Raw genomic sequence first — 15,939 nt, 5'->3', positions numbered from 1 at the left:
ATTATTATTTGTATTATAGTTACACGAATGCTTAAGATTAATTCGCGGACACCGGCCATATCGTAAGAATAAATTCGTTATGGAACACAGCGTAACTTCTTAAATATCGAAAACCGACAATTCTCAGTGGGTTGCGTTTGTCGTAACCCATTCGCAAAATATTTAAAAAGAGAAACAACCGAACGATCGATGTCGTGCGTGCAACCGTTTGTCTACGTTTTAGATGTCTAAACCGACCACTTTTATACTTTGATGCAGGATCGAAGTCTCTCGCTCGTTTCCACCGAGAGCGAACACAAATTTGAAGAATTGTTAGTAAAGTATCCGACTTCAATTTTTCGTTTCTATTTCTTTTGTACAAGATGGTAGTGTCTACGCATTTGAAATCCCTTTTCGGTGTTCGGGCGCCGAAACGGGAGGTGAACTTATTACGTGATCGATGACCGAAGCATTACTAATATTTGTATTTACCGAACTCTAAATCTGGTACGAGGAAATAGAAATAATGACGAGAGTGTGGAAACGACGCAAGGAGAAGCCCACGTCCTTCTTTTCGAACGGCCGAACCACTTTCTCGAGGGAAGAATCTGTAAACGGATACGAATCGCCGTGGCTGAACGAGGATTATTGTACTCAATTGTGGTTCGGCTCGATACACGATGTAAATAGCCAATTAGCACCCTTGAAGTAATTAACTATGTATAAAGTTTCATACGTTGTTTAGGTTTTTAGTACTAGTTATCCGAGATCAGTTACCAATTATACGAACAACTTGCAAATAAACTGCAAAAATATAATACCTGATGCTGATTAATCCCTTCAGTGATTGTTAATAAGTACGTCAGAAGAATTAATTGATCCTTGCAAAAATCACATACTTTACATGCGCCTCGACGCAGCTATGTCATTTACCGGTTGTCCGTCGGTCGGTACTTGCCATTTCTAACTGAATAAAAAAATGTGAATCTCCTTATTTCTAAACACTACCATGGTGTTTTACATCATGAACACTACTACGTTTCTTGCTGATGTAAAGGTAATTTAAAAGATTTGACTTGAAGAAGAGTGGTCGCACACAGGACTATAGCCGTTTACAGATACATAAGAATATGATCATTTATAGAGGCATACATAACTACATAATATTAATTATCAAATTACAATACGCAAGGGAAATGAATATAACCATCTTTTTGATACTTTTTTTATTGAGTGTTGCGAATATATACAAAGGATGGCGAACTAATAATAATAATAACTATTACATTAGAACCAAATAAACAAAGGTTATCATGATAGTATTAACGCGTGTTAATATTTGTTTAAATAACACAATGTTTCATAAAGTTGTGTGTGTTTGTGTGTCTGTGTGTAAGTTTCGCAGATGCTATTCATTGCTTACGCGTCAGAAGCGTTTCATTGTCTTACGTCCATTTGAATTTTTTAATTTTTTACACAATATAATGTGTATTACGCATCGTTGATTTTCCGCTACATTGACATCGCTTCGTGACTTTTGATCATCCACGAACCGAACCGGTCTGTAAGATCGAAAGTCAACATGTAGCGTCGAAAATTGTTACCGGGAAACCATGTCCAAAAAAAAGAAGAATGAACGATGGACCCATAAAATTAGCGTTAACCGAATCGACTTTCTCTCTAAACTGGATAAGCACTTCTCCGTTTTATCCAACCATCAATTAAAATTCGTAGGGTAAGTAACTACCACCTGATTAGTAAATCCTTTTTCTTTTTTAAATAAATAATAATTTGTCATTTCGTTTCGACGTATGCATGTGATGAATCGAGATCGTGATTTCACGGGTTGCGAATCGGGAGCGTTTTGTTATCCGGTGAGTTTACGGTATGAAAAGTGAAAAATTTTTCTATCGCTTACGAATCACGTTCGCTCGCGGCGGTTATTGTGATTTGTGCGTCTTTTAATCGCGACGTAATCCGAATTCGACCGTTTCGGATTTAGAGCTAGGATCTGAACAAACGACGCGAATATGCTCGACGTAGATACAAAACCGCAGTAAAAAAATGGAAACACGTCTTTCTATTCGCCGGACATTATCTCGACAAAAGTGTCCATTTCGATTCGCATGTTCGTGGAAATGTCGTGCATCTCGATTCGAAACGCGCCAATGATATACTTTCAAATTTTACTTTACTTACACGTATATCTTGACATGTCAGTTTGATCGCGTTGCAATGTTGACGACGTTAAGTAAACTCGGTTACCTCTCCGACATACAAAAGAAAGATAGTTACATACATATATACGTACAAATATCGATTTGTATACGGCAAACTGTTTTGCACGCGATATCGATCAATTATCGGGTGCAATTTGTCGTTAAGCGAAACAGCAGAGCGATGTACCGCGTGTAATCGGCGCCCGAGAACTATCGAAATCTGATCGCTTTTGATTCGCAACGTCCAAGAGTCATCGCACCGTCAGAAATCTAACGTATATATATTTTTTTTGCTTGTTTTTATTGCTTTCTTCACCTTTTCATTGCCAACAGCTGACCTAAATTCGATACGCTAAAATATCTTTTGTCAAGTATAAATTGATCGATCGGTGAGCGCGATTTCCGCTTTTGTCACTGTTCGATCCGTTCTCGTTCACAGTCACCACCTCGAAAAATATTTATCCGCAATAGGAACGCATCGAATGACTTGTCTTTAGGTCTCTGAATTTCCTCTTCGATTTCCGAGTAAAGGTCAACGACCACGATTACAATGAGAGTTCAGCAAAATGAGATCAAGCGTTCAAACAAATTATGCATAATTACGTGCCTGCCTCAGTAGAAATATCGATATTTTCTCAGGCACTTTGCATCCGGGTCGTGACAAAAAATGATGATCAGCCCAGATGTACACGAGCGAAAACGTCGCTCGTGTGCACTCTGGCTAAAAGTATAAAACTAATTAGTAAGATGCGCGCGAAAATACGACGTTCCAATGAGAAAAATCATTCGACGATTCCTGCATCCTCTGACTACAATAATTACACTTCTTTTGATCACAAAAATAGAATTCTTAAAACTTAAACTCAGTTTACTCACTCTCTCTTCCTTGTTCTCGCCCCCTCTTTCACGCTCTCTCTCTTTCTCTCTCTCTCTCTCTCGCTCGCTCGCGCTCTCTTCCTCTCGTCCCCGTTCTTTCTCCCCTGTTCTCTCACTTCCGTTGTATATCTCCGTATGCACAAAACGTCAGCTGGATCATTCGCCGAGACGTATGCGGTTGGCATAATAAATTTTATCGGTATATCGATTTTGTACAATTCGTTCTAGTAATTCGACCAAAGTACAATTACGCTAGATGCAACGATTCGCCGTTTAAATAGATATCGCTAAAAACGTGGCGTGCACCAAAATCGATCCTCGTGTAAGCGATAGAAATTTCTTTCGAATCCAACGTAATTAAAGTGTACAAACGCAAAAAAGCGTGGATACGATTAACGATTAAAAAAAGTTTGAGCAATAATTTAAACGATCATCGTGCTACCCGATACGATTATAACGATTACGCGCTAACGTGAAACGCGGTAATTGTGATAATCAAACGTTTACGTGTATTCAAGAAAAGAAAGATATATTTTAAACGCAAAACTATAATTAATACACAGGCTTACACAGTAATCAAGATACATATCAATGAAGTATAGCCGTTACACTAAAAAGATGTACAAGGGGAAGTGAATAAACGTACTTAAAATATTTGATCCGTTTTATCGCGAAAGAAGTATGCAAAACGAAAAAGAGTTCATGCGCTCGAACGAAGGAACGACCACTCTACATTACTCGGTTCCGATTCACGATTAACGAAGCATACATAACAAAGTAGGTCTGTAACAATTATTCTAATAACAAGGACCCGCGTTCCTTCGTAGCGATTGTATGACAGGAAAAAGTGAAAACGAAACGAAAGGGTTGAGACTTCTTCGGTGATAGACATATACGCATATTCGCAAGGAACAAAAAATCAGGGTTGTTAATCGCGTTTTCGATCGTACGAGACAATTCGAATGAAATCATTACTTTGTACATGTTGCATGCCAGCTTTACCACCAATGTGCCTGACTGTTTACACATTCCTTATCAACAGCTTCCTTCACCTTTGATTTCACTCTTCTATCTCAGCTAAAGAATAACCCAAAAAAAGAGAAAGTCGAACAAGAAGGAAAAAGGAAAACTGTTCTAAAGTATAATTCGACACGCACTGTACTCAGCTCGTCAGTAAACAATCACCACCACGCGACAATAAACGCCATCGCGTTTATCGATAACAATAATTACACATATCGTCGGCTGATCTGTATCAATCGGTGATGTCGCCGTTTTAATTCGATATACATATATTTATATTCGTATTTATAATATATATATATATATATATATATATAGATATATCAAAAATATCCTTAATAAAATAGATCATTTTATAATATGTATAACGTACCATCAAGTACCTTTTTTTTATTATAATTTTATCCTCTATATATAATATATATTTACTTTTATTTATAACGTTTGGTATTATATGTATTCAATGTATATATATTTATATATATATAATATCTATATCAACACGCATGCCGACATTTATATCATTCATGCGCACGTGCACGGCATTATTCCGTGCACGCGTGTCGAAATGTTCGAGAGTGAGTGTGCCTGTGTACATCTTTTTTCGTGTCGCCACATGAATATTTTCCTGAACTGGATTACGTACGCCTCGAATTGTTTCTAGCTTCTTTCGTTGCACTGCTCGAAGGATACACCGCGTTTCGAATATTCTCTCGTTTCTCAACGATTCTGTTCATCCCAAACTTATATGCTTCTCTATGTTCGATGACGTGAAATAAAAAAATAAAAACGGAAGGAAATGATGCAGGAACTAGACTGTGGTGCACGTTCGCAGAGGATTCAAAAATATTATCATGCAACATTGAAATATTTAAATATTGTATCGCTAATTGTAAGTGTACTAGTACTCGAAGAGTCGTAAGAGATTTTCGATCCTTAAATTTCTAAACCGGTTTCAGCTTTATGTCGATTTTATTGATGACGTTAACTAGTGCTTAGAACAAGTAAATAGATGTACATTTAAAAGAGAGAAATTAAAATAAAACTAATTGAACAGCGAACAAAACATAAAGAACTTTTGAGTATTTTCAAGTAGAATACGGACAAATATCTCTGTACTAGAAACAAAATTCATATCACCTTTCTGTGTATAATTTCTAGTTAAAAGCGAACTTTATATTCTTCCTTCTTTCATTATACAGTTCAAAAGATTTATTTCAATAGTGTCTCGTTCGTATCACATTATACTACCCCTTCGTCGCTTGTCTCACGAATCAATTTTCTACTAATCAAAAAATCTAATAATTCATATTTCAAATTTAATTTCTCTTCATCTATTATTTACAACTGATCACACACATCTCATTAAGGCAGTATTTTATAACCTAACCTCGAAACAAATATTGTTTATATATTCACGAGGAAGGTTCTATTTTTTTTTAAACAATTGACACTTTTTATCGCTTTCTCTCAAAATTTTTCACGTGGCGACATCGTGCATAATGGATCAGAAAGAAAAAGAAAGAAAGGAAAAAGAGCGGGAGGAGGACGAGGAAAAGTAGTAGAAAAGAACACATTCCCTTTCTCTCCCTCTCTTTCTCGCTCTTTCAGTCTTTAGCTGTAGATAGCTCATTCATTCATCAGCCTTTTTCTCTTCCTCTGTCTCGCCCCAAAAAGAATTCAGAAATCTCAATCCTCTCTCGAACTCGCGATAGTTTTATACGATTAATCAAAGGAATCCTGCACGATGATTAAATTCGTCGTGGTATATGCAATAGCAATTCATTTATCCATTATGAAATATTAATTAATAATAATAATAATAATAATAATAATAATAATAATAATAATAATAATAATTGATTACGAACTAGAAATAATTATCAGTTATGTACAATATGATGATATTACAATAACATAATAAATAAGCTCGAGGCGTAATAAGTCTACACCTACTTTTATAGACGTGTATTTTCACCAATTCATACGATATCTTTTTGCTTTCTCACTCACGTCAGCTGAACGATCTCGACCCTCCTGGTGAGTAAGAATTACGCTTGAAAAATTATGCTCCTCTCTAGCGAGCAGGCCAAAATATATATATTTCTCATTTTTTCTAATGTACAAATTGCAAATTCATTCCGCCGCATGCTTCCCATCGCAATTGATCGTAGCTATGGGAAAAGATCACCCACTCGCTATCTATGCCTTTTATCCGCGTTTCCCTTCCATTTTTCATACATTCCCGATATCTTCTCTTTCCAGATAGATAAAAATATATTCGGCGTGCAAGACAAATCGTATAACAAAGAATTATTTTGATGTCGAATGCTTGTACTCGCGATATTACAACGCGGATCGGTTTTTCTTTTTTTTAAGTGTATTATGCCCCTCGAGACGCGCGGGAAAAGGAACGAACTACCGATTTTCAAATTCTTGTCTTCGAGGCTTGTCGTCGATCTTTGCGAGACCTCGAGGCTCCGAAATCCCGAAGAACGCACGCAATAGATATGTCTCTAGCAGTGAACCATCTTTTTATTTTAACAGCAAGGCAAAAATCAGCGTTACCCCCTTCGACTCGTTCATTGGAGACGCGCTCTTCCGTTCGATCTCGTGAAGAACTCGAGGAGGAACGGCGTTTCTTCAGTAACGTTATTCTTATCTTTTATTTACGTTATTCTGTAGAAGAGAATATATTATTGAACGCGTAGAAGAGAAAGAGGGCGAAATGGAAACTCGGCATACGAACTTTCACGGTATATACACGCCCCCCTTTCCTTCTGCTCTTTAACAATCCTTCTATTTCCTTCCTTTTTTCCCCTTACTCGTGTATACTTATATATTTATATATTTAACTATACGTATAGTGTGTGAATACAGTTCATTCAACGTATTAGATCTCCATCATTTTAAAAACTAACGACTTCGTTCGTGTCGTACGTTTTTTTTAGGCACTTCTCCTTGGAAACAATCTCTACCGTGTTTCATCGTTTGTGTTTTCTCTTACACCGATACTTTGGTTGTCAATGTAAAATACAGTGGTTGTGATCTCCCGTTTTTTTTCCCAAAACGCTTGTCTAACACGCTATTATGTATCACGATGCGTACGTAGGCGCGTAGTAGTATTCAACATGTCACCGTACATCGTTTTACATTGAAAAACGCAGTTTTTCGCGAACGCGGTTGTTCTTTCTATAGGTATAAGACAGACGTAGAGTCGCTCTTCACGACGAGCTCTCGAAGCCCTTACCGATCATTCGACCGAAATAATCTCTATGATCGTATACAGAGCGTCACTCTCGACACTCTCTACGTACGTTCTCCCTACTGTTTTGACACTCTCGTTTAAAGAAAATGAACATCTACACGTTTTGTTTACTTACTGTTCATCCCAATTTTCGTACGCCTGCCTCATTTGTCCGCCGGTCTGGTGATCGTCTGCGGTATCACCGTCAACGACTTGGGAATTTTTGGCAAAATAGGGATCTGGTTAGACGTCTTGGTCGTCACTTGAATCGACTTCGGCAAATTCAGATTGTGAATCACATTTTGCGTCGGGCTGTTTTCGTTGGCCAGCGCGCGAACGTCACAGATCAATGGCTCGAAGTCACTTCTGCTTTGCCGGTTCAACATCTCCTGTTGCATCCTTAAGTGCTTCTGGAATTGCGTGTGCGCAGCGATCTGCGCTTTCTGGAACTGCGTGGCCGACTTTAAATTCACCTGCGAAACCGAGTTGCTCACGCCGCTGCTCGAACTGCTAGACTGCTTCTCCGTGTGCAACTGCTGTTTTTGTTTCTTCAAATGTTGCAGTCGTTTGAAATCGGACTCACTCAATTGGAATACTTTACCGCCGGCAGTGGGTGGCAATTTTTGACCATCCTTCCGTTTCACGGTACCATTGGCGGTGGTGGTAGCGGCAGCACTGGTAGACGGAAGATTCAATCGTTGGAGATTAGGTGGCGGTTTCTTGATTATCGATACACCCGGATTCAGTTTCAACGCCCTCGGAGGACTGCCTTTCGCAGATTGTACCGTAGACGGCTTGGGAGTACTGCTACCCGAGGAGTGCTTGTCTCTCTCAAACACGAAACCGCCGCTCATCCGACGGGAGTTGTGATACTCCGAGGCCATCGGTTCCATTATTGGCTCGTCCATCTTTTCAGGGCCCTCGTACGATATCAACCGATTCTGTACGGAAGTCGAGTAATTGATCGCATTCCGCGATGCATTCGGAGCCAAGATCAAGTCGCCCGATCTGTAATACTTTTCGAGAAGTATCAGATGTCGGAGGAACGAGCTCTGATTGCCGTAAGGTCTCTGCAACTCCTGCCATAGTAACTTCGTGTCTCTGTCGTACTGTATCATGGTGGCACACTTCTCCCAACCTTGTGGCGTTATTTCACGAACATTAGTGAACTCTATGTTAGCGTGGAGGTTCATTTCCTCCTCACCGGGGAACAAGGTGCGCACACTAATAGAAGGATTAGCACCGAGTCTCTGCACGACAGGATTGATATCGTTGCTCGTTCTCGGTCTCTTTGGCAATCTGGTTAGGGTCACCTCCTTGTCCATCGCGAGAATCTCCACCACCTCGCTAGGACTCTCGCAAGGTCCCGGTACGTCCGGTGTCGTGTACAAATGCATGTCGAGCATCTTACGTTTCTTAAGCTTGTCAATGGTGTTTTCTATACTGATAAACTGCACGTCCGTTGCGGCGTTCTCATCGTTTGAATTGGAGCTTGCTTTCGCGGTACGGTTTTCGTTCTCCGTTTCCGGGTTAGTCCTCTCATTCTTGTTAGGTTCTGGAGTGGACTTTTCTGACACGGAGTTCGTAGTATCATCCGAGGATTTGGAAGTGCTGGTCTTCGACAATGTAGAACATTTAATCTTCTTCCGTTTGTCCTTGTCTTTGTCTTTGTCCTTGGTCGATGAATTTTGTGGGGAGTCATCGTCTTCGTTCTCGGGAACCTCGATATCGTGATAGTGTAGAACTCTGAAATGAACATGGGGCCAGAATTTAAAAAAATGAACACTCATAGACCTTCTTAATCACATAGGTAGGGACCGTACCTTTTCCGGTAACTCTTAAAGAACGATCTGTGATTCATATTCATGTTCTCCACATCCTTATACTTCAGCTGCAGTTGCGTGAAATAACGGCACAACTTGCAAACGAAAGTACCCGCAGCCAAGACTACGGGGATCCTCTGTTGCCCGAGCAGCTGGTTCAACTCGGTGGTCTCCGCGTTCGCCAAATGATGAGCATGATTTCTCGCCAATCGGCGTTTGCATAGTGCACAGGTCAAGAATCGTTCAATTTTCGAATAGTGACTGACGCAGAATGACATGGACGTATGTTGACTCGATTCCCAATCAATGTCCACCTGTAGACGTGCCCATGGATGTAGAGATTTCTTAGACGTACGATGGAAAAAGCGTGACTTACCTCTTTCTGCAGACCAGCCTTTATCTTGAGCAACCATCGACGTTTTACGTGGTGTCGACCATCGTCTCTGCAATTGCGGGCCGTGCATTTGGGCACCATCAATTGTCTATGTTGTTTCTGTGGTTTTGCTTGCATGTTTGTGGGGCTCGTGTTTGCCTGAACATCAATGCAATTCATACATTCTTAGAGGCTGTACAAAATTCATTGCAGACCGATTTATAGAGGAAACTGTCTCACCTTCCTGTCCACATGACGATAACAAGCGTCGCATAAACAAGAGTCGTTGGTCAAATGCCTTTCTATGTGCAGTATCTTTTTTCTTCTTTCGTCGGATTTCATCTGAGCGAGGTGCATCGGTGTGTCGAGGGAGCCGAACTTGCCGAAACAGTAGCAACACACGTCCGCGCACAACCGTCCAGGATGGATGGAGAAAGAGGAGGATTTCTCCGGAATGACCAGAGATTGGCGATCCTTTGACGGCGTTTCTTCATTGTCTTCGTCTACGGTGAACAAACGATATTCCCGTTTACTATGTGATGTAGGAGGAATAAATAGAAATGGATGTTTCGAGCTGGTATTTCGAATTGAAGTAAGGTTGGTTTAATTGGAAGATAATTGGAGAGCTAAAGAGTGAAATGTAATTGGTGGTATTCGAAGCGGCAGCAGAGAAACGGCATGCTTGTTAAAGAAAATCGTACAGTTGTTACGAATGAACGACTTGCGGGATTCGTCGGGAATGATCCACGAACAAGAAAGAGAGAATGGCTTGATATTGAACAGCAAATAAGATCATGTTCAAAGATGATAATCGTACCGTGACAGCCGAATTCGTTAAAAATAAAGTATCAAGCGATTCTTTCGACAAAGATTTGACTAAGGAGACAAGGATGTGTGTACTGACAAAGCATAAGGACAGGGAACGATTAAGAATGTAGTTATTCCCGCAACCAGGATTACCGCAAGAGTGTCTGTGGTTAGTAGAGAACTTTCGGTTCGCACCAGAGCTGCTATCTCCCCAACCACTGCTTCCAAACTGAAAAACGAAAACAAACAAAGAAAATAGAGTCGACTTTTCGATCAAATTCTTTTTCATTGGATTTGTATCAACATTAAGGACGCTCACCTCCTTCTGAATAGTGTAAAAGTTCTCAAGCGAATCCCCTTCTCCGTCTCCACGACCCTGCTTCAACACCATTTTCAACGGCGACCTCGATCGTCTCTTATCCTTGTCTTTCTCCTTTTGCAGACGAATCACGGTCTTCAGGGTGCCCGTGTATTGTTCCTTCTTCGCTCTTTGGTGGCTCAGTCTCTCGGCGGCCTTCTCTAAGGTCTCCAAACCGAGCAGTCTCAGTATCGATTCTTTTTTCACCTTGTCTTCGGGCGTTTCCAATATTTTCGGTGTGACATTCACGCTGCTGGACGACTCGCCGGAGGTTGACGTCTCATCGGAATCTTTCTGTGACGTCTCTGGCGTCTTCACCGGCTTGCAATCGGCGTCTAATATATCCATATTCTCTTGTTTGGTCATGGGGTTTTCGGATAAGTTTCGTAAGAATCTATTTTCACCTTTTCCTTTGCCAGGCTCTTTGTCAATAACCAAGTCGTTCTCCGACTTGCTTCGCGCGTTGTCTTTAGTGTCCTGACGTTTTTCCAGCTTTCGTCTGCTACCCTCCGAAAAACCTCGGAACGTCGTCTCACATTCTACCGCCTCGTTCCCGTATTTGTCTAAAAGGGATCGATTGTTCTCGTTGATTTTAGCCACCTCGTTGTCCAACAATGTTTCCTCCTTGTTCTGCTGATCGGTCTTCCGAATCTCTCGCTTCGGTCGCTTGTTCCTCAGATTGATAAGGTGATCTTCTTTGCGTTTCTTCGCATCCCTACCACGTCTGGTACGAGCTTGACGCTCGGTGTCGTTTGAATCAAACTCCATGCTATTCTGGGTATCGTCTATGTCCTCCGTGTTCAACTCGTGAGGTTTCTTGTCTGAATTTTGCGTGTCCTCCTCGCTCTGCATTTTCTGGCTAATATCTTCTTCCACTTTAACCTTCGGCCAACACTCGTTCCGTTCTTTGCTATGTGAAGTTGATCCCTTTTCGAGCTTTTTCGTCTTGTCGCGAGCCCTTAATACACGTTTCTTACCATCGTCACCGGTTGACTTTTGTTCCTCTACCGATTTCTCCGTTTCATCTTCCGTTACAGTTGATTCGTTGTGCTCCAAATCGTTATTCGAAATCAATTTATTTTCCTCTTTATCGATATCGTTATTTTGACGTTTGAGGTCCTTCGTATCAATCACATCTTTTTTCTTGTCCTCAGTAGAACAGCACACGTCGCTAGGAACTGAGTTCTCTTTAGAGTTCGACTCGGTGGCAGTCGTCGATTGACAATTATTCTTGTTTTTCTTCGAGTCTTGTATTGCTCCGCATACAGTCTCCGTGAATTCCTCAACATCTTTGGCATTCGTTGCTACCTCTACTGACTCTTCCGATTCCTTCGTGTTAACAGAGATAGCTTCCTGTTTCTCAGTATCCTTGCTTGATACATCGTCTTGTGTTTCTTTCGTGTTCGTCTTCGGTTGATCGTTACAATGTTCCTCTGCTACCAAACGTTCTACCTCTTTAGAGATACTCTCCAACGTTTCTACTTCGTCCGATTCCACGATATCGGCTGAAGAGACTTTAATCTCTTCTTTATTTGTTTTATTCATTTTTGCTTCTGTTTCTACGGTATCTGTAACTTTATCAGACGTGACCATTGTGCTAGCCATCGAAATCTCTGAAACAGCCGATTTGTTCGTTAATTCGTTTTCGAGCGTATCGTCCTGATTCGAAGCGGTTTCTTCAACTTTATCAGATGCGTTGTCCGAAGAGTCTTCACAATTTTCAGACTTTTCAGCTGTTTTATTTATTGGCTTAGTTGACTTCTTAGTCTCGCCATTTTCGGAAGAAGTTTTATCGGTTATCCTCGGAGATCTTCTCGTAGGTAGGATCTTCTTAGCATCATCCACAATTTGTTGATCATCTTGGTCAGGTTTTTCGGACTCTTCCGCTGCATCACGAGCCTCGCTGCATTCTCCCTCTTGCTGTTCCACGGGTTTGCAATCGCCACCGTTATTTTCAGTAGAATGTTTGACTTCCGAAACATTGCGAGCGTTCTCGTTCGCGTCGGCATCGGAAGACTCGCTCTCCTGCACGTTCTGCGAATGAGTTTCAGCTAATTCGATATCACCCATGACTAGTTTCTCGATTTCTTTGGCAGTATCAGCCACTTTCGGTATCGAATTCTCCGTGCTTTCCGATTTGATCTCGTTCTTCGAAATGGCAGACTTGTCCTCGTCTGTATTCTCCTCCAATCCCAGTTTCTGCGACTCTGCACTCAACGGCGCGATTATCTCTTCCATTTTTGGTACGTCGAAATTCTTGGTCAAACCGCGGCCCTTCTCCGGACCGAAAATTTTACTCTCGATAGACTTGGCGATCGTCAACTTGATATTTTCTATCATCTGATCTATCTGAGACTTCGGGTTACCGTCGGACTTTTCCGTACTGTAAAATGAATTCACCGTCTTCTTCATATCTATGTTCAAACTGCTCCTTCGACCCTTCGACTTGTCCGAAAGTTTAGCCAAAATATTGTCTTTTCTAACTTGATCCACACTGCTCGCCTTCTTCGGTTCCTCCTGCACATCCGAGTTTTTACCTGATATTCTTCCACATTCAAGTTTAATATTGTCGGTTTTCGTTTCATCTATACTTTTCGCTTTCGTTTTCGAACGAAGCGTTGGCCCCATCTCGGTGCCCCTATCGGCCACTCTGTCTCCGTTATTATTATTCTCTACTTCTAAACCAGCCTGAAAATTATCTTCGAAATTGGTCAAGTTCTCATGCTTCATGCAAGTAGTTTCATCTTTGACCGGTAGTGTGATGATTTGAGTGTCATTGCCGCTGGATTCGGAGAAGCTAGATTCCGTATCGATATTGGTGTCAGTAATATTGTCCATGGAAACCTCCGAATTGACGGGATCGTCCGAATTCAATCGTCGACCTTTTTTAAGTTCCGATTCGGTGGAAACGTCGGATTCCGATTGCCGTAGCTTCCCGTTCCTCAAGCTTCTTTGACTAATCGTCGACGCGTTCGATCGCTTTCTCAATTGAATCGCATTTTGAATGGAAGATTCCGTTTCCGGATTCTCCCCGTCCGAGATAATTTTAGCGTCCTCGCTGTCTGGTTCTTTCTTTATTTCTATATCTGGATTTGTATTATTCTCTTCTACTAACATCTTCTTACTTCTTGTCACCTTTCCTTCTATTTTCTCAGTTATGTCTTGCTGGTTTTCTGCCTCCGAATCGCTCAACATTGAAGCTATCACTTCGTCTATGGTGATCTCTATGGAACTCCTACTATTCAAAAACGATTTCGATATTCTAGTATTGCCGTAATCTACGTCTCGTGTACTCTTCCTTCCCTTTGTATACTTGATATCAAGCTCTGTCTTTATACAAGTATCCTTTTCCTTAAGATTGTTCCTCCTGAATCCCGAAAATTTCCCAGATTTGACACTTTTTGGCAAAGAGTCAGAACTATCCAAAGTCCTACCCTTTCTACCAAGTTTTGGGCTGCTCTTGGTACTGGATCCGGCAACCAAACCTGTGTCTTTATCCAAAATATCTTCGTTTTCTACTTCTGCGCTAGTTTTTGGTACACCCTTGGTCTTTTTAGTCCTGAGATTGGTCTTGGCACTTCTATTACCTCCTTCCGTATCTATACTTTCGTTTTCCGTGTCGATTACGTGGTTTTCTAAACTTCTAGGATTATTCTCTTCGGCTAATTTGATTCTCCTGGACCTTACACCCTTCTTAATGTCAGAAGGTATTCTGCACAAGTTCCTATTAGCCACCTTCCTTGTGACTTTCGATTTTATTAAGTTTACTTTCGCTACTCTCAACTTCTGTTTGCGTTTAAGCGTCTTGAGTACCTTCTTACGAGGCACGGTTGCCTCTAATTTAGGAGGAAGCTGGCTACCAGTTGCCACAGCCTCCAATATGTCTTGTGCAAGTTGCTGTTGCTTTAGATTCGACAAAGGCTTGCCTTTTCTGTTTTTTATTTCATTCATTGGCGAGCCAGAATCATTCGTCGCCTTCTGTTTTGCTTTGGAAGGCGCTAAGGGTTTCTTTTCCCTGGATGCCATCTCACTTCCACCCACATTGGGCTCCTGCAATTTCATTCATAATATGAAATTGCAAACCACGAACTGACCGTATGGTAATTATTACCATCATCGTGGTGTTCAAAGCAATTTGTCAATTTTCCTATCAATAAAACAATTCGCATTTGAAAATTTGAATGAAAAATTTTAATTTATTCGTGTATTACGTTCTGAAAAAATTCTATCGAAGTATATACTCGTATAACGGAGAAAAAATCGGCTATAGCGGTAGCCGTCCGACACGAAAACGAACTCCGCATTTTTGAAAGAATATAGTGTATGGCGAACGTGGGATTGTTAAATTGTAATTAAAGAAAAAATGTACCTTTCCTCTTATAAGCAAGACAGGAACGAACGAATTGAGTATACAGCAATCGGAAAAACTACATAATTCGTCTTAGGTGTGAGTAGAGGTGAGCGGCCGGCCGGATAGTGGGGTTGATAGATGCGGCCCTGGCGGTCAGAAAAATTACGTGACAAACTTTGCATTTACACGGATACAACGGAGCGACTCTTCTTGGTCGGGGAATCGCTTCGAAATATTTATCGCGATATCTCGGCGATCGCGCGCCCGATCCTGACAAATTTAGCACCGAAAGAAAGTACACGTCACACGATAACTCACTAACGCGAAAATCGGGGGTTGGCCAAGCGAATACTAATGAAAATCGCGCAACAAATCATCGCGAAAAAATCGCCACGAATAAACAAAAGGTCGGGGCCGATTTAAGATTTCCGAGGCTTAGTGCACGGCTAGCCGGGATACGTCGGTCGAATTTACACTCCCATTACTCGATTCAACGATCGTACTTACCTCTGAGGCGAAAAATCACCGTTGAGGAGCGTGGTTTCTGCGGGAAAACGCGGAAAACAATTCTGTGAAAAACACGATCCCGTTGCAGGGTGTCTGTACGATGTCCCACTGTTTTGAGGCTACCGCCACCTGACGGTAGAGCACACGACCTCTCCCAGGTCCATAATCCGTTCGCACTAATTCTTCACGTTATTTCAACAAATTTCAACCCCTCTCGCTTTACGCGAGCCGTTATTTCCGACACGTTCGCTGAATGAGGAACTTTTACTTACTGGCGAGCGAGAAAATAGTCCTGAGCGATCCGTCCGTGCCGCGACGAAACCTCCAGCAAAATTCGTAGCAACGCGGCACTTCGAAATCTATAGAGTATTCGCGA

General features: G+C 41.3%; 1 protein-coding gene across 5 annotated transcripts; it reads right to left on the bottom strand.

The window, feature by feature from the left end:
• Positions 1-4,519: 4,519 nt before the first annotated feature.
• Positions 4,520-15,938, bottom strand: east (enhanced adult sensory threshold). Of its 5 annotated transcripts, none has more exons than XM_026812850.1 (8): positions 15,564-15,938; positions 15,075-15,202; positions 10,667-14,852; positions 10,501-10,576; positions 9,781-10,043; positions 9,544-9,699; positions 9,168-9,481; positions 4,520-9,090 (listed from the first exon to the last, which is right to left on the bottom strand). In XM_026812850.1, the coding sequence occupies exons 3-8, from the start codon at positions 14,765-14,767 to the stop codon at positions 7,509-7,511; spliced, it is 6,492 nt and encodes a 2,163-aa protein (XP_026668651.1). In that variant the 5' UTR covers positions 14,768-14,852; positions 15,075-15,202; positions 15,564-15,938; the 3' UTR covers positions 4,520-7,508. The 5 variants fall into 5 exon arrangements, with proteins under 5 accessions (XP_026668651.1, XP_026668655.1, XP_026668653.1 ...); XM_026812854.1 differs by having other exon boundaries at positions 10,543-10,576; XM_026812852.1 differs by having other exon boundaries at positions 10,667-14,755.
• Position 15,939: the final 1 nt, after the last annotated feature.

Source organism: Ceratina calcarata, unplaced genomic scaffold (genome assembly GCF_001652005.2).
Source record: "Ceratina calcarata isolate Rehan_Ccalc_2016 unplaced genomic scaffold, ASM165200v1 scaffold297.2, whole genome shotgun sequence".
Lineage (NCBI taxonomy): Eukaryota > Metazoa > Arthropoda > Insecta > Hymenoptera > Apidae > Ceratina > Ceratina calcarata.
Note: the sequence above shows the minus strand (reverse complement) of the source record. Positions and strands in the feature narration are given on the sequence as shown.

Excerpts from the sequence above, each read along its gene's own strand:
- east (XM_026812850.1), bottom strand. The coding sequence starts at position 14,767 with ATGAAATTGCAGGAGCCCAATGTGGGTGGAAGTGAGATGGCATCCAGG. Across the intron at positions 10,044-10,500 it reads TAACCACAGACACTCTTGCG|ACGAAGACAATGAAGAAACG; the intron begins GTAATCCTGGTT and ends TGTTCACCGTAG. Across the intron at positions 9,700-9,780 it reads ATCGTCATGTGGACAGGAAG|GCAAACACGAGCCCCACAAA; the intron begins GTGAGACAGTTT and ends ATTGATGTTCAG.